Source organism: Phaenicophaeus curvirostris, chromosome 26 (assembly GCF_032191515.1).
Source record: "Phaenicophaeus curvirostris isolate KB17595 chromosome 26, BPBGC_Pcur_1.0, whole genome shotgun sequence".
NCBI classification, from domain to species: Eukaryota; Metazoa; Chordata; class Aves; order Cuculiformes; family Cuculidae; genus Phaenicophaeus; species Phaenicophaeus curvirostris.
The window spans coordinates 2343306-2358821 of NC_091417.1; the positions used below are offsets into that span (position 1 = coordinate 2343306).

Genomic DNA, 15516 nt, shown 5'->3' on the forward strand with positions numbered 1-15516 from the left:
AATCACCTCACTGGGAACACAGAGGGGAAAGAACCACTGGGGTTTGTTGTGAACCTGATTTATCCTGCTCCTGGTTTGGTTAATTTGGTTGGAAAGGAATTTCTGTTTGCCCCGTTCCCTTTGAACGTGCTCCAGCCAGGCGCTTCGTCTGTCTCGCTTGGTTTCTTTATTCACCCTGAATCGTACCTAAGAGGCAGCTCAGGAAACCAGCTTTTTAGCACTGAGAAACAGACTTTTTGTGCTTTAAAGTTTATTGGATTTCAAATTTTCGATAAGCTCTTGTGTACACAGTGGCTGAAGGGACCCCAGGTGCTGCACTCTGCTTCCCTGCTGTCCCATGAATAGAATCATAGAATAGTTTGGGTTGGAAGGGACCTTAAAGATGATCCAGTTCCACCCCTGCCATGGGCAGGGACACCTCCCACGGGATCAGGGGCTCCAAGCCCCATCCAGCCTGGCCTTGAAGCCCTCCAGGGATGGAGCAGCCACAGCTTCCCTGGGCAGCCTGAGCCAACACTCAGAGCTTGAAAGCGAACAGCAAATGCTGGTGGATGAGCAGGGGTGAGCTTAGGAGCTGCTGGCTCTGTTGCTTCTAGGACCTGACCATCCCAAAGAGGTGATGGAACCCGCGACCAGCCTGCAGCCACGGTGCTGCCGAGCTGGGGGGATGGCTGTGGTTGGCACGACACCAACCAGATACTCGGAGCTGATGCACTTCAGGAGCTAAAGGTGATGCAGTTTGCTCCTCTGACTGCTTAAAGATGGCAACGGTCCTCAGTCTGGGTTATAGGTGAGTGGTATGGTCCAAGGAAATATGCCTTGCTCTGACCTGGGGCTGCCACCAGCTTTTTTGGTCTCCCCAGCAAGCTCAGGACGAGTGTTTGAGGGAGAGGAGCAGCTCGAATTTGCCCTGGTAGAGCAGAAGCAATTCCTGCTGGATTCCCCGGGATGCCCACCTGAGTGTGTGGGCACACAGCTGCTCCCAGCCTCGGGACATCACGATGTGATGTGTCACAAAACGCCGTCCTCCTCCCCCTGGTGTTACCCAGCCCAGTCAGAGTGAAACTGGGCTCCGGTGGAGGAGCGAGGAGCCGCGTTGGCAGCAGCCTTGGCCGGGTTCTGAGCCGCAGCGCTGGAAAATACTTGCAGCTGGGTTAGTGCCTGGGATCCCAGGGCCCTGCAGGTGATGCTGGGTGTGTGCGAACGATGCAAGGCGACCTCCTTGCAGGCAGCGTGGGGCAGAGGAGCGGACACCCACGCTATGGATTCCTCCCAGTGCAGCCACGCTCTTGCTGCTCTTCCCGGCGAGGCCATTGGCAATCGCCGGTGTCCCCCGCGATCTGCTCCGCTGCGGATGTGTGGGGTGAAGGCACCGCTCAGCCCCGCCTGAATCCCCTCCAGCGGGCGCGAGGAGGTTCTCAGGGTTTCCACGGGGTGACGGGGGCTGCGCCCCCCACGCCGGAGCACGTCAGTCACACGGAAACGTCCCGGCAGCAGGGCGGGTGGAGGTTCACACCAACCCTCCCACAGCCCATTTTTAGCACCAGTTTTAGCAGGTTGATGTTGCTCACCCTCGTTTCGTGCTCTCCCGACGCCTTCTACCACAGGAAGCTGGACACACTTGCAACAAAGGAAAATAAAACCACCTCGGAGGATCCTTTGTTCCCTTTGCCTCCACTTCCGTCCTAATCTGGGTGAAATGCAAGCGCCAGGAGTTATTTTCCCCTCGCTGTGACGCTGCTGGGTGACTGATGGACTGGGTGAAACAGCCCTGGGACAGCCAAGGGGGCTTGGGGCTGGGGGCAGTGAATCCCACAGCACATCCCAGGCTGGCTTTGCCCTGGAGAAGAGGTTGTTTGATGCCAACCAGCCCTCTCCTGTCTGGAACCAAACCCCCTTTAGAGCACCAGGTTGAGAGAAACATTGGGTTGGTGTTATGACAGAGAGATCCTTATCTCCTGATATGCTGTAATTATGATAGAGCGGAGAGGAACTTGTTTTCCCCATTGTGTTTCCAGCCAAGAGCGACTCGTTTCCCCCATCGTGTTCAAACACGCTTTGTAACGCACAAAAAAATCCTTTAAAGCTCTGCCTGATGCTGAACCGCATCCTTGGAGCATCCTGGCTGGCTCCTACTCTGTCCAGCACCCAAAGACCAGCCGTGTGGGGAGCAGGATGGAGGGTGGGTGAGGGAGGACTGAGTCACTGCCACCACCTCCTCCTTGGCCCAGTTCTCCAGCCTTTCACTGGGTCACGCTCCACTGAGGACCCAGTGATGTTCCACAGCCCCACGTGTGGGCTGGGTGCCTCTGCCGGGCTCCCGCTGCCCCTGGGTGCCCACGAGGTTCCAAATCCATGGTGCGAGGTGGGAGTGAGGTTCCAAATCCATGGTGCGAGGAGGGAGCGAGGCACAGGGTCACCTCTGTGCATCCCTTGGGGTCTGACGGACAGCCGGATGGGTGCCCCCCATGCCAAGCCCCGTGCCCGATGCTGACACCACCGAGGGGGAGATTCGCAGCCCGGCACACGTAGGTGCCAAGGCTGAGATGGGTCCTGGGGCTGCGGGTGGTGGGGGCAGCAGGTTCATGTCACGCCCCATGTCCCCCTCGCTTTGCTGGGAGGGAAGTGAAGCCCCTGGGGAGCCGCGCGCTCCCGCATCACCGAGCCATTCCCTCCGGCGGGGTTATATCTGGCACCACATTTGCATCGCAGCAAGCCGGCACACCTGGGCGGCGAGAGAAATCCTCGGGGGAGCGGCCGGCGGTGGTCACACACAGGCTGGCTGGGGAAAGGAAAGTCCCAGCAGACTTTTTAGAAGAACCTGGTTCCAACCTGAGCGGCTTCACCCTCTCAGGCAGAGCCTCCACCCTGGCTGCAGGAAAGGGTGGGATGGAGATGATGCTCCTGGGCTCTGCTCCATGACCAGGGAGGATGCTCCCAGGCTGGAGATGATGCTCCTGGGCTCTGCTCCATGACCGGGGAGGATGCTCCCAGGCTGGAGATGATGCTCCTGGGCTCTGCTCCATGACCAGGGAGGATGCTCCCAGGCTGGAGATGATGCTCCTGGGCTCTGCTCCATGACCAGGGAGGATGCTCCCAGGCTGGAGATGATGCTCCTGGGCTCTGCTCCATGACCAGGGAGGATGCTCCCAGGCTGGAGATGATGCTCCTGGGCTCTGCTCCATGACCAGGGAGGATGCTCTTAGACTGGAGATGATGCTTCTGAGCTCTGCCATGGTGTTTCATGACCAGGGAGGTTGCTTCCAGGCTGCAGATGATGCTCTGGGCTCTGTTGGTGGTGATATAGGAGCCCCCAGACCCAGTTCAGGCCACGGCAGCTCCCGATTTCCCCTTGCTTTGCCTTGGATAACCTTCCCACTGTGGGCATCATGGGCTTTGAGCAGAGCTGAGGCCATCGCAGCGCTGCTGTCTGCAGGGGTTGGGGACAATCCTGTCCCCCTTGGCAGCAACCCCATTGCTCCTTCCCTGGGGAGGCTGAGGGTGACTGGGGGGGCTCTGTCCTCCCTCAGCCCCATTTCCCAAGGTTGTGGCTCTGTGCCGAGGGGGGGGCTGTGCCGCAGCTGGAGGCCCCCCCTTATTGCTCCCTGGGCGCAGCCCCCCCATCCCTGCCCCCCGGAGCGGAGAAAGTTAGTCAAATCTGCAGAAACCGCAGCTGGAGGGGGGGAGGCTGCATCTCTGCCACCGCTTTGATGTCACCCCTACACGTCCCACAGGTGCTGCCGTTTCCGTAGCCCCGGGACCGCGGTCCCCACTGCTGCTTTGCCATTAACTCATCCAAGAAGGAGGGGGGGGGAGGATAATGCAAAAATATTTCCTCTTCCTCCCCGCCAACCCCCCCAGCTCATCCTGTCCCCAAGGTGCTCGGAGCCAGCTGGGCTCGAGGAGGCCACGTGCGTGGCACGGGCTGCTGCACGCTGCACGCTGCATGGGGCTGCAGCTGCCATCCAGCCCCTCGCGCGTGGGACTGGGGTCCTGGGTAGGTTTGGGGGGGGGCTGCACTAGTGACCCCACATCCATGCATCCCTGCACCCTCCATCCTGGGCACAGGTGAGGCCATGGGGTGTCCACAGCCGCACCGGGAAGCGTGGATGGAGCAGGGAAGGTTTCTGAGAAACGGCCCGCGGGGTTGAATCATGCCTGTGGTTTCCCCCTGCTCTCACCTCCCGGGTGCAGTCACGCCAGGCGCCCACGCACCAGCACCCTGCGCCCAGCCTGGGGGGGGCACAGGATGCATCCCACCCCCATCACCCCACCCTCGAGCTGGAGGGGAGCCCCTGGGTTGCTGAGCGCTTGGGTGCTCCTGGCACAGCTGCTCCTGCTGCCTGGTCTGCACCCATCCAGCACCCAGCATCCCTGCATCCACCCTGGAGCCAGCATCCCTGCACCCAGCACCCCTGCATCCACCCTGGAGCCAGCATCCCTGCACCCAGCACCCCTGCACCCAGCATCCCTGCATCCACCCTGGAGCCAGCAGACCTGCACCCAGCATCCCTGCATCCACCCTGGAGCCAGCAGACCTGCACCCAGCATCCCTGCATCCACCCTGGAGCCAGCATCCCTGCACCCAGCATCCCTGCATCCACCCTGGAGCCAGCATCCCTGCACCCAGCACCCCTGCACTCAGCATCCCTGCACCCAGCACCCGTGCATCCACCCTGGAGCCAGCATCCCTGCACCCAGCACCCCTGCACCCAGCATCCCTGCATCCAGCACCCCTGCATCCACCCTGGAGCCAGCATCCCTGCACCCAGCACCCCTGCACCCAGCATCCCTGCACCCAGCACCCCTGCATCCACCCTGGAGCCAGCAGACCTGCACCCAGCACCCCTGCATCCACCCTGGAGCCAGCAGACCTGCACCCATCCTGCATCCCTGCACCTACCTAGAAGCCAGCATCCCTGCACCCAGCACCCCTGCACCCACTTTGCACTCAGCATCCCTTCACCTACCTTGCTTCCAGCACCCCTGCACCCACCTTGCACTCAGCACCCCTGCACCCAGCACCCTTGCATCTTCTCTGCTCCCAGCACCCCTGCACCCACCTTGCTCCCGGTACCCCTGGACCTAGCACCCTTGCACCCAGCCTTCGCCTTGCGACCCACACCCCCTCTGCCCCATCCCTGCAGCTCCTTTGCGCATCCCGTGCACCCTCTGAACGCGCTGTGCATCCTTTGCACCCTCTCCCATCCCTGCGCCCCCTCCTGCACCCAGTGCCACAGCCGAGCCACCCTCCTGGTCCCCTGCACCCCCCTGTGCTGCCTCAATGCTGGAGTTGGGGCAACAAGGTCCGTCCTGGGGCATCACTGGGGTGCTGGCGAGGGGGAAGGAGGACGCAACCATCCCTGCTGGGACCAAGGTGGGGCTCTGGGATGCCCATGGATGCAGAGGTTGCAAGGTCACCGGGTGCCCCCAGGGAGCAGGAGGCAGGCAGGGGAGGGCAGCTACCAGCCCTTCCCAGCCCTGTCACGGCCGCTGCACTCTCGGAGGAAGCCGCTCTGCTTTTTCACCCGGCGTTGGTTAAAAACACCACTCCCGATTTTAATACAGCGGGCGCTATTTCGAGCGGGGAGCAGGAAGCGAAACCCCGTGCGGGTCCCAGCTCCACTTGCCCCCCAGCTCCAAGGCGCCCCCCGAGATGATCCTGGTGCCTCGGTGGCTGCGAGGTTATTTGAAGCCCAGCAGCCGGGCGCCCTCTTTCACCTTCTGGGCCTTCCAGCGGAGCAGACGGATGGCGCGGAGGCTGAGCCGCAGCACCGCGTCGTACTTGAACACCAGCTTGTAGAAAGCGTCGGTCATGAGGGCGCCGCTGGGGTCGGCGTGTTTCAGCGCGGCCATCGGCGTGTACGCCGCGTTGGTCTGGTGCCGGAAGGGCGGCCGGGCTGCCTCGATCACCCGCAGCGTGTGCTGCACGCGGGGACGTTACTGTCCCACTCCCGTCCCCATCCCCTCCTTGTCCCACCTCCATCTGCCTCCCATCCTCATTCCCTTTCCATCCTATCCACAACCCATCCCTGTCTCCATCCTAACCCCAACCCCATCCCATCCCATCCCATCCCATTCCACCCCATCCCATCCCATCCCATCCCATCCCATCCCATCCCCATTCCCATTCCCATTCCCATTCCCATTCCCATTCCCATCCTATCCCCATCCTCATCTCCATTCCCTTCCCCATTCCCATCCCCATTCCCATTCCCATCCCCATTCCCATTCCCATCCTATCCCCATCCTCATCTCCATTCCCTTTCCCATTCCCATCCCCATTCCCATTCCCATCCAATCCCCATCCTCATCTCCATTCCCTTCCCCATTCCCATCCCCATTCCCATTCCCATCCAATCCCCATCCTCATCTCCATTCCCTTCCCCATTCCCATCCAATCCCCATCCCCATTCCATCTCCTTCCCATTCCCATCCATCCTCACCCCCATTCCCATTCCATCTCCTTCCCATTCCCATCCATCCTCACCCCCATTCCCATTCCATCTCCTTCCCATTCCCATCCATCCTCACCCCCATTCCCATTCCATCTCCTTCCCATTCCCATCCATCCTCATCCCCATTCCCATTCCATCTCCTTCCCATTCCCATCCATCCTCATCCCCATTCCCATTCCATCTCCTTCCCATTTCCATCCTATCTCCATCCTTATCCCTATCCCTATTCAAACTCCTTCCCATTTCCCTCCTATTCCCATCCTCGTCCCCATTCCCATCCCCTTTCCCTATCTCCGCCCCACACCATCTAATCCTCGTTCCCAGCTGGGCTCAGCCCCATCAAGATGGATCTGTTGGGTGGGACCTCTGCCCCACCACCAGCTCAAGGTCACTACACCTCGATAATCAAGGCTCATTAAGGCTTCTCCCACCCCAGGGCTAGGAGCAGGATGGGGTGGGATGGGAGCAGCCCACCAGGGCCACCGGTCACCTCTGCGATGTCCTCAGGGGTCTGGCCCAGGCTAGCGAAGACGTCCCTGGAGTTCCTCAGGTAGAGGTTGGTGAAGATGTCGGCTGTCTCGGGGTCGGTCCGTGAGTAGTCGGCGCGCTCGGCTTCCTCGTACAACTTCACCTCGAACTCCGTCGTCACCGGCCCCGGCTCCACCAGGCTGATCCTGCCCAAGGACGGGGTGCTGGGGACCCCAACGCCTCCCAAACCCCTCCACCCCTGGTGCCCCTGGCACTCACGCCACGTTGAAGCGCAGCGCCTGCACCACCAGGCTCTCGCAGAACCCCTCCACTGCGAACTTGGAGGCGGCGTAGATGTCATTGAAGACGATGCCTGGATGGGTTGGAGGTCCCGGTCAGGGCTGGAGGGGGGCTGGTCCCACCGGGGCTCCCCATCCCTCCGTACCCTGCAGGCCCATGATGCTGCTGATGACCACGATGTGGCCGCTGCGGCGTCGCTTCATGTCGGGCAGCACCTCCTTCACCAGGCGGACGAGGCCGAAGAAGTTGGTGTCCATGAGGCTCTGCATGGCAGCCAGGCTCTGGCACTCCAGGGGACCCGCCATGCCCACCCCGGCGTTGCTGACTGTGGGCACGGGGTGTCAGTGGGGTGGCCCCAAGCACCCCATGGAGGGTCCCCAATGCTCGAAGGGTCCCCAGCAGGGGGTGGTCTGGGTGTGGATGGTCCCTGGTGCTCAGGGTGCCTCCAGCACAGAGGGTCCCTCATGTAGGATGTCTCCAGCAAGGTGTCAGGAGGTCCCTGGTGCTCAGAGGGACCCCAGCGTGGGATGCCCTGGGTCCAGAGGGCTCCTTGTGTAGGATGGCCCCAGCATAGAGTCATAAAATCATAGGATCACCAGGTTGGAAGAGACCCACAGGATCATCGAGTCCAACCATTCCCATCAATCACTAACCCATGTCCCTCAGCACCTCGTCCACCCGTCCCTTAAACCCCTCCAGGGAAGGGGACTCAATCCCCTCCCTGGGCAGCCTCTGCCAGGGACCAATGACCCTTTCCATGAAAAATTTTTTCCTTATGTCCAGCCTGACCCTCCCGTGGTGGAGCTTGAGGCCATTCCCTCTCATCCTGTCCCCTGTCCCTTGGGAGAAGAGCCCAGCTCCCTCCTCTCCACATCCTCCTTTCAGGTAGTTGGAGAGAGCAATGAGGTCTCCCCTCAGCCTCCTCTTCTCCAGGCTAAACACCCCCAGCTCTCTCAGCCGCTCCTCTTGTTCTCCAGCCCCTTCCCCAGCTTTGTTGCTCTTCTCTGGACTCACTCCAGAGCCTCAACATCCTTCTTGTGGTGAGGCATCAGGAGGTCCCTTGTGCACAGGGTGTCCCTGGCATGGAGGGTCCCCAGTTCTCAGAGGGCCCCTGGTGCTTGGAGGGACCCCAGCGTGGGATGCCTTGGGTCTAGAAGGTTCCTCGTGCAGGATGTCCCCACTGTGAGGGGTCAGAGGTCCCTGGTACACGGGATGTCCTTGGCATGGAGGGTCCCTGCAGCTCAGAGGGTCCCTGGTGCTCGGATGGACCCCAGCATGGGATGTTCTGGGGGTGGATGGTGCCTGCTTCACAGGGTGTCCCCAGCAGGGAGGGTCCCTGGTGCACAGGGAGCCCTAAGAACGGAGGGGTCAGGGGGTTCTGAGGGTCCCTAGTGAATGGATTCATGAAGTCCCTGGTGGAAGGTGTCCCCAGCACGGAGGGTCCATGGGGCATGGGGTCACTTGGTCCCTGGTGCAAGGTGTCCCAGGCATGGAAGGTCCTGGTGCACAGGGGGTCCCCAGAACGGAGGGTCCATGGTGCATGGAGTCCCTGGTGAAGGGTGCCCCTGGCATGGGGCTTCCTGGTGCAATAGCTCAGGGGATCTGGGGGGGTCCCTGGTGCACAGGGTTCCTTGGCATGGGGGGTCCCCAGCGCAAGGAATTGGGGTGGGTGGGTGCAAAGGGTCCCCATCGTGGGACGCGCTTGGCACAGGGCGTCCCCAGCGTGGGTTTGTCCCCTGGCACCACGGGGACAGGGTGGGACAGGGGTGCCGGGGCTCACCCAGGACATCGACGTGGCGCCCGGGGATGCTGTCGAGGCAGGCGCGGATGGAGCCCTCGTCGCACACATCCAGCTGCTTGATCTCCAGCGTCCGACCCAGCGCCGGCCCCGCTGCCGCCGCCAGCGCCCCGCTCCTGCCCACGTTCCTCATGGTGGCGATGACTTGAGGGACAGAGGCGGCTCAGCCCCACGCCAGCTCCCACCCGTGGGAATTAGGGGGCTCCCTCGCCCCCCGCTCACCTCGGAAGCGCCGCTGCTTATCCCGCGCCAGCCGCACAGCCAGCGCCAGCCCGATGCCGGAGGAGCAGCCGGTGATCAGCACTGTCTTGGGAGCCATGGCACAACCGCAGCCTCGCGCCACCACCTTTAATAGCAGCTGCCCCCCTCCCACCCTGCCCCCCAAATCCAAGACCCTTAATCCCCCTCTTAATCCCATTGGGATTTGCCGGCGGCCGCGTGGCTCAGCCGCACGTGGTGCCCGGGGTGCACAGAGGGGTCTTTGTGCCACACGCGGGGCTCTGTGGGGACACGGTGGGGACGATGGCAGTGGGGTCTGTGAGGAGTGACACCCCCCACCCCCAGCTCCGCCTGTTGCTTTTCCCTAGAGGAGGCGAGGCGGGAGCTCTGCAAAAATAACCTTTATTCACTGGTAGAAAACAAGTCCCAGTTCGACTGGCCTCGCGGGGATGTGGGGCGCACGGCAGTGGGGACGAGCCCGTGCCAGGGGCTAGGGACCCCCGAGCCCACCTGGCCCAGGGACGAGGAGCGCCGGGACCCCACGGGGAAGAAAGTGCTTGAGTTGGGGGGTCCTGGCAGCGCTGGCACCCCCGGATCCATCCTCGACCCTGTGCCTCAGGCTGGGCTGTGCCAAACATCTCTGGCAGTGCCGGGCTGTGCCAAACCGTGCTGGTGGGGCTGGGCTGTGCCGAGCTGCACCGTATCGGCAGTGCCAGGCTGTGCCGGTGGTGCCAGGCTCTGTTGGGTTGTGCTGGATGTGGCACGGGGTGTCAGGCTATGCCAAGCCGTGTTGGCGATGCTAGGCTGCGCCGAGCCGTGCCGTATCGGCAGTGCCAGGCTGTGCCAAGCTGTGCTGGTGGTGCCAGGCTGTGCCATGCCATGTGGTGCTGGCATCGCTGGACTAACGTGCCAAGCCGTGCCGTATTGGCAGTGCCAGGCTGTTCCAAACCGCGTTAGAGGTGCCGGGCTGTGCCCGGCCAGGCTGTGCCGGTGGTGCCGGGCTCAGAGTGCCACGCAGGTGCAGTAGTGCCGCAGCTTGCAGGGCAGGATGCCGCGGTTGATCTGGTGGAACTCCACGAGCTGGATGAGGTCGGCGAAGCGGGTCTGTCCGTCATCCATGGTGAAGTAGTGCCGTCCCTCCTCCTCGCTCTGGGGGAGGGGGGGGGACATGGGTCAGGACCCCACACCCCGGGCAACCCTGGCAGCCCCCAGCCCCGCGCCGGCACTCACCGGCAGGATGAGATAGTGCTTGACTCTCTGCAGGTGGCACAGGGACAGCACGAAGCCTTTGGGGTTGCGCTGGCTCTCCCGCACCAGGAAGACGCTGAGAGCACCATGGGTGATGTCACCATCGGCTCCGGGACCCTCTGTCACCTCTGGGGTCCCAGGTACTCCCTGAAACCCTGAGATCCTGCAGCCCTGGGGACTTGTCCTCCATCCATAACCCTTTCTCTCCCATGCCTGAGGACTCGGGGTCCCCTACAAACCCTGGGGGCTCCAAACCCTTCTGAGATCCCATACCCCCTACCCCAAGCCTCAAAACCCACCCTCCCATTCCTCCCAGGGTTCCTGCATCACCCCATGAGCCTCAAGGTCTTCTAACCCCCAGGGCCACGGACACCCAGGACCCCAGTGTGTCCCCCCCATGATCCCTGACTCCCCCATACCCATCCACCAAAGCCTGGTGGCCAATGAGCTGCTGGGATCCTATGCTCACCCCCCATCCCAAACCTCAGGAGCCCCCCAACCATGAGCTGCAGGGTCTTATGACCCCCCCATGTCCCCCCCCGATCTTCCTCATACCCATCCACCAAGCCCTGGCGGCCGATGAGCTGCTGGGTGTCCTCGCGGGAGATGCGGCCGTGGAACCAGGGCTGGGTGCGGTGGATGGCTGCGGGGAGATGGGGGTCAGGCGTGGGGAGCCCCCCAACCTTGGCACAACCCATCTCTGCTGGATGGGACCCAAGACGCGGGTGCTGCTCACCGGCACTGAGCGAGGAGCTCTGGCAGGCTGCGGGCAGGCTGTACCGGTGAGTTGTCTTCTTCTGGCCGTGCAAACGAAGAAGAGGGAGTTAAGGTGGGTTTGGGAGACCCCCCGCTCAGCACCTCAACACCCCAACTCACCCTCCAGGCTTGCGCCTCCTCCAGAGCCACCGTCAGCACCTCGCTGGGGTTCTCGATCACCCGCCCCGTGCACCCCGAGAAGTCCATGGCCACCAGTGCGTTGTCCGAGACGCTCCGCTGTGGGGGAGCCGGGGGGTGACAGGGGGGTCCCCACGGGATGGGGAGGGAGCAGGGGTTGGGGGACACTCACCAGGGGTGTGGGACCCAGCCAGGGGGGCTGGCTCAGCCGCGCCTGTGCTTGCTGGTAGTTGCGGTAGAGCTGCATGCCGTACTGCGGGGAAGAGCCCTGTGAGCTGGGGGGGTCACGCAGGGACTCCATCCCACAGCAGGGTGGGGGAGCACCCACCTGGAGTGGGGATGGGGACCTCCGTGTCCACCCCGTATGATCTGGGGACCTTCACGTCTACCCAATATGGGGACAAGGGCCTCCACATCCACCCAGTATGGGGTTGGGAACCTCCACATCTACCCAGTATGGGGTTGGGGACCTCCACATCCACCCAGTATGGGGTTGGGGACCTAAGCATCCACCCAGTATGGGGATAGGGTCCTCCACATCCACCCTGTATGGGGTTGGGAGCCTCCACATCCACCCAGTATGGGGTTGGGAACCTCCACAACTACCCAGTATGGGGACAAGCACCTCCACACCCACCCAGTATGGGGTTGGGAACCTCCACATCTACCCAGTATGGGGACAAGCACCTCCACATCCACCCAGTATGAGGTTGGGGACCTAAGCATCCACCCAGTATGGGGATAGGCACCTCCACATCCACCCAGTATGGGGTTGGGAACCTCCACATCTACCCAGTATGGGGACAAGCACCTCCACATCCACCCAGTATGAGGTTGGGGACCTAAGCATCCACCCAGTATGGGGATAGGGACCTCCACATCCACCCAGTATGGGGTTGGGAGCCTCCACATCCACCCAGCATGGGGTTGGGGACCTCTGCATCCGCTTAGTGGATGTGGAGGGCCATGGTCCCACATTCATTGTGGGGTCGGGGACTTCTGCATCCACCCACTGCAGGGACAGGGACCTCCATGTCTATCCAGTATGGGGTTGGGGACCTCCACATCCACTCAATGTGTGGCCATGGACTTCCGTGTCCACTCAGTATGGGGACAGGGACCTCTGTGTCCATCCAGTGTGGGGCCGTGGACCTCCACATCCACCCAACGTGGGGTTGAGGACCTCCACATGGGGAAGGGGACACCCATGCTGCATCTTTTCCAGCATCAGGATGGGGACATCCTTCAGCATGGGACACGAGCATCTACTCCATCATTCCCGCAGTATCCCCCAGCACCTGGAGAGGCCAGGGCTCACCTTGAAGAGGCGGAAAGCCGCCATCCAGCAGCTCCGACTCTGCTCATCCTCACTGCAGAGCAGCTTCAGGCCCTTCACGCCGCTCCGCACCTTGTAGGGCTGCGGAGAGAAGCTGGAGCCATCACGGGGCAGCCCTGGCCGGCTCTTGGGGGGCAGAGACCCCTTGGCAGGGGTGGGCAGGCCAAAGGGATGGAAACCCCAGCTCCCACCTTGATACAGAAGCCGAACTCAGTGGGCGTCCCGTAGAGCTTCTTGCCCTGCGTCACGTAGTAGATGTTGGACTCGGTGAGGTCGGCGAAGTACTGGAGGTGCCGGGGGTCCTGGAGCAAGGGAAGGGGATGTCAGGGCTGGCACTCTCACCCCCTTGTCCATGGTCCCCATCCGTCCCCTCACCTTGGAGGTGCCCTTGGTGGAGTAGTAGAGCCCCGAGCGGCGCAGGGAGAAGTAGAAGCGCTTCCAGACCTTGCGCCCGGCTTCCCGCAGCTGCAGGAAGCCCTGGACCTCGGGGCAGCTGCCAGAGTTGAGGAAGTTCTGGGGGGAGACAAGCGCTGAGGGGCACAGCGGGGTCCCCACGGCTCTGTGGGGTCTCCACGGCACAGCAGGGTCCCTGTGGCACCATGGGGTTCCCATGGCACCAGGGAGGTCCCCATGGGCCACAACGAGGTCCTGGTGGTACAGTCAGGTCCCCGTGGCCCACAGGAGTGTCCCCAGAGCACAGCAAGGTCCCTGTGGCACTGTGGGGGTCTCCATGCACAGTGGGGTCCCCATGACATGGTGGGGTACCCAAATGCACAGCAGGGTACCCATGGAATGATGAGGTCCCCAAATGCACAGCAGGGTCCCCATGGAATGATGGGGTCTCCAAATGCACAGCAGGGTCCCCACGGCATGATGGGGTCCCCAAATGCACAGAAGGGTCCCCATGGAATGATGGGGTCTCCATGACATGTCAGGGTCCCCATGGCATGGCAGGGCATGGCAGGATCACCGTGGTGCAATGAGGTCCCCATCGTCCCCACAGCAGGGTGAGCTCCCCATGGCGAAGCAGGCTCCCCACGGCACAGCCGGGTGCGGTGGCCACCGTACCTGGATGAGCTCGGAGTGTGCCATGCTCTTGTTGGCCTCCAGGCAGCTGGACACCATCACTTCAGGAAACAGGGACTGCTGAGGGGACAGGGGCATCAGGGGGGAACCATGAGATGCTCAGGGTCCCGGTAGGACATACAAGTCCCTGAGGGCCATCCAGGTCCCCATGGCTTTGCTCCGTTGGCCACCTACCGCGTTGCTTTTGAAGAGCTCATACTTAGCGAAGTTCTTGCGGAAGATGAAGCGACTGTCAGCCCCCGGGGGCCAGGAGCTCTGCACCTCCACCACCGACTCGTGGTCCTCCAGGCACCGCTCTGCGGGGGAACGGGGTTCAACAGGGTGGCTGCGGCGGCCCGGGGACACCCTGCGCCGTGCCGTGCCGTGCCAGCGGCTCACCCAGGGCCAGATGTTGGTGCAGCTCAACCAGAGCCCAGCTGTGGTCCTGCAGCGCCCGCGTCCTCCGCACCAGCGTCTCGCAGAGCTGCCGCGCCGTGGTCCCCGCCGACACCTCCAGCGAGCGGCACGCGCCGTCCTCGCCAAACACCTTCACCACCTGCCGGCACGCGCCCAGGTAGGCGTCGAGGCCCCCAGCGGGGTGGGACCGTGATGTCCCTCCTTCCCTATCCCCCCTACTCACGTGGGAGGTGGCTTCCCGAGGGGGTCCCTGCCCCAGGGCTGGGCTGCTGAGGATGGGGGAGTTGGAGGGGCTGCAGAGCTCGGGGAAGGGGTTGGGGATGCTGGGCAGCGACGAGGCACGCGGCTCCTCCACCGGTAGCTGCCGGCTGCGGGCAGAGAGGAGGTGAGATCCCAGAGACCACCCAGCACCAGGTCCTGTGCCTCCCTCCCCAAACCACTGGAGCACCCCTATTTCCATGGGAGAGCCCCCCCATTTCCATGGGAGAGCCCCAGCATCCATGCAAAGAGGGGCTGAGCTCCCCTAAACCACCCAGCACTGGCTCCTGTGCCCCCCCCAAAACCACTGGAGCACCCCTATTTCCATGGGAGAGCCCCAGCATCCACACAACGAGGGGCTGAGCTCCCCTAGACCACCCAGCACTGGGTCCTGTGCCCCCTCAATCCCCTGGAGCACCCCTATTTCCATGGGAGAGCCCCCCTATTTCCATGGGAGAGCCCTGGCATCCATGCGAAGAGGGGCTGAGCTCCCCTAAACCAACAATTATTGGCTCCCCAATCCACTGGACCCCCCCATTTCCATGGGAGAGCCCCAGCACACATGCAGAAAGGGGCTGAGCTCCCCCAGACCACTCAGCACTTGGTCCTGTGCCCCCCCCAAACCACTGGACCCCCCTCATCTGGGAAAGCCCTAATATCCAGGCAGAGAGGGTCTGAGCTCCCCTAAACCACCCAGTATTACCTCCTGTGCCCCCCCAAACCACTGATCCCCCCTCATTTCCACGGAGACCCCCAGCATCCGCCCCCCCCCACCCACCTGCAGCTGTGGATGAAGAGGGGCTGGGAGCGCTTGACCTCGGGGGGCCCCTCGCCCCCATCCTGCTCGCTGGGGACCTCCTCCTGCTCCGCGTCACCCGGCCCGGGGGGCTCCCAGAGGCTGCTCTGCTGAGCCCCCCCGTCCATGGCATCATCTGGGGGGGGGGGAGGAAAAGTGGGTCCAGCACCACACGTGGCCCCAGGGTCCACCTGTGGGCAGCCCCCCGTGGCCACCCTTGGCACCTTCCCCAGACAAGCGGTGAGTCAGCGCGTGGTGA

The 15516-nt window shown here is 62.8% G+C and overlaps 3 protein-coding genes across 4 annotated transcripts in view; all 3 read right to left on the reverse strand.

The window, feature by feature from the left end:
• The window catches only part of ORMDL3 (ORMDL sphingolipid biosynthesis regulator 3), a 172180-nt gene that overhangs the window by 79586 nt on the left and 77078 nt on the right, over window positions 1–15516 (reverse strand). The gene's annotated exons all lie outside the window — the stretch shown is intronic.
• LOC138731159 (retinol dehydrogenase 8-like) lies at window positions 5599–9376 on the reverse strand. Its single transcript, XM_069876906.1, has 6 exons — window positions 9247–9376; window positions 9007–9168; window positions 7372–7551; window positions 7206–7299; window positions 6949–7132; window positions 5599–5925 (listed from the first exon to the last, which is right to left on the reverse strand). The coding sequence occupies exons 1-6, from the start codon at window positions 9341–9343 to the stop codon at window positions 5686–5688; spliced, it is 957 nt and encodes a 318-aa protein (XP_069733007.1). The 5' UTR covers window positions 9344–9376; the 3' UTR covers window positions 5599–5685.
• GRB7 (growth factor receptor bound protein 7) lies at window positions 9640–15395 on the reverse strand. 2 transcript variants are annotated; one of them, XM_069876756.1, is made up of 14 exons: window positions 15240–15395; window positions 14427–14571; window positions 14186–14342; window positions 13982–14103; window positions 13790–13867; window positions 13097–13234; window positions 12913–13023; window positions 12704–12802; window positions 11558–11638; window positions 11368–11484; window positions 11228–11288; window positions 11047–11134; window positions 10474–10567; window positions 9640–10392 (listed from the first exon to the last, which is right to left on the reverse strand). In XM_069876756.1, exons 1-14 carry the CDS (start codon window positions 15383–15385, stop codon window positions 10246–10248), a joined length of 1584 nt encoding a protein of 527 aa, XP_069732857.1. In that variant the 5' UTR covers window positions 15386–15395; the 3' UTR covers window positions 9640–10245. The 2 variants fall into 2 exon arrangements, with proteins under 2 accessions (XP_069732857.1, XP_069732858.1); XM_069876757.1 differs by having other exon boundaries at window positions 9641–10392; window positions 13790–13864.

What these genes read in the sequence shown, in the direction of transcription:
- LOC138731159 (XM_069876906.1), bottom strand. Translation starts at nt 9,343, where the DNA reads ATGGCTCCCAAGACAGTGCTGATCACCGGCTGCTCCTCCGGCATCGGG. An exon ending in TAAGCAGCGGCGCTTCCGAG is followed by an intron (nt 9,169 to 9,246) that starts GTGAGCGGGGGG and finishes CTGTCCCTCAAG; the next exon opens with TCATCGCCACCATGAGGAAC. An exon ending in CCCCTGAGGACATCGCAGAG is followed by an intron (nt 5,926 to 6,948) that starts GTGACCGGTGGC and finishes CCCCGCGTGCAG; the next exon opens with CACACGCTGCGGGTGATCGA.
- GRB7 (XM_069876756.1), bottom strand. Translation starts at nt 15,385, where the DNA reads ATGGACGGGGGGGCTCAGCAGAGCAGCCTCTGGGAGCCCCCCGGGCCG. An exon ending in CTCGGGAAGCCACCTCCCAC is followed by an intron (nt 14,343 to 14,426) that starts GTGAGTAGGGGG and finishes GCGTGCCGGCAG; the next exon opens with GTGGTGAAGGTGTTTGGCGA. An exon ending in GGCTGGGTCCCACACCCCTG is followed by an intron (nt 11,485 to 11,557) that starts GTGAGTGTCCCC and finishes GCTCCCCCACAG; the next exon opens with CGGAGCGTCTCGGACAACGC.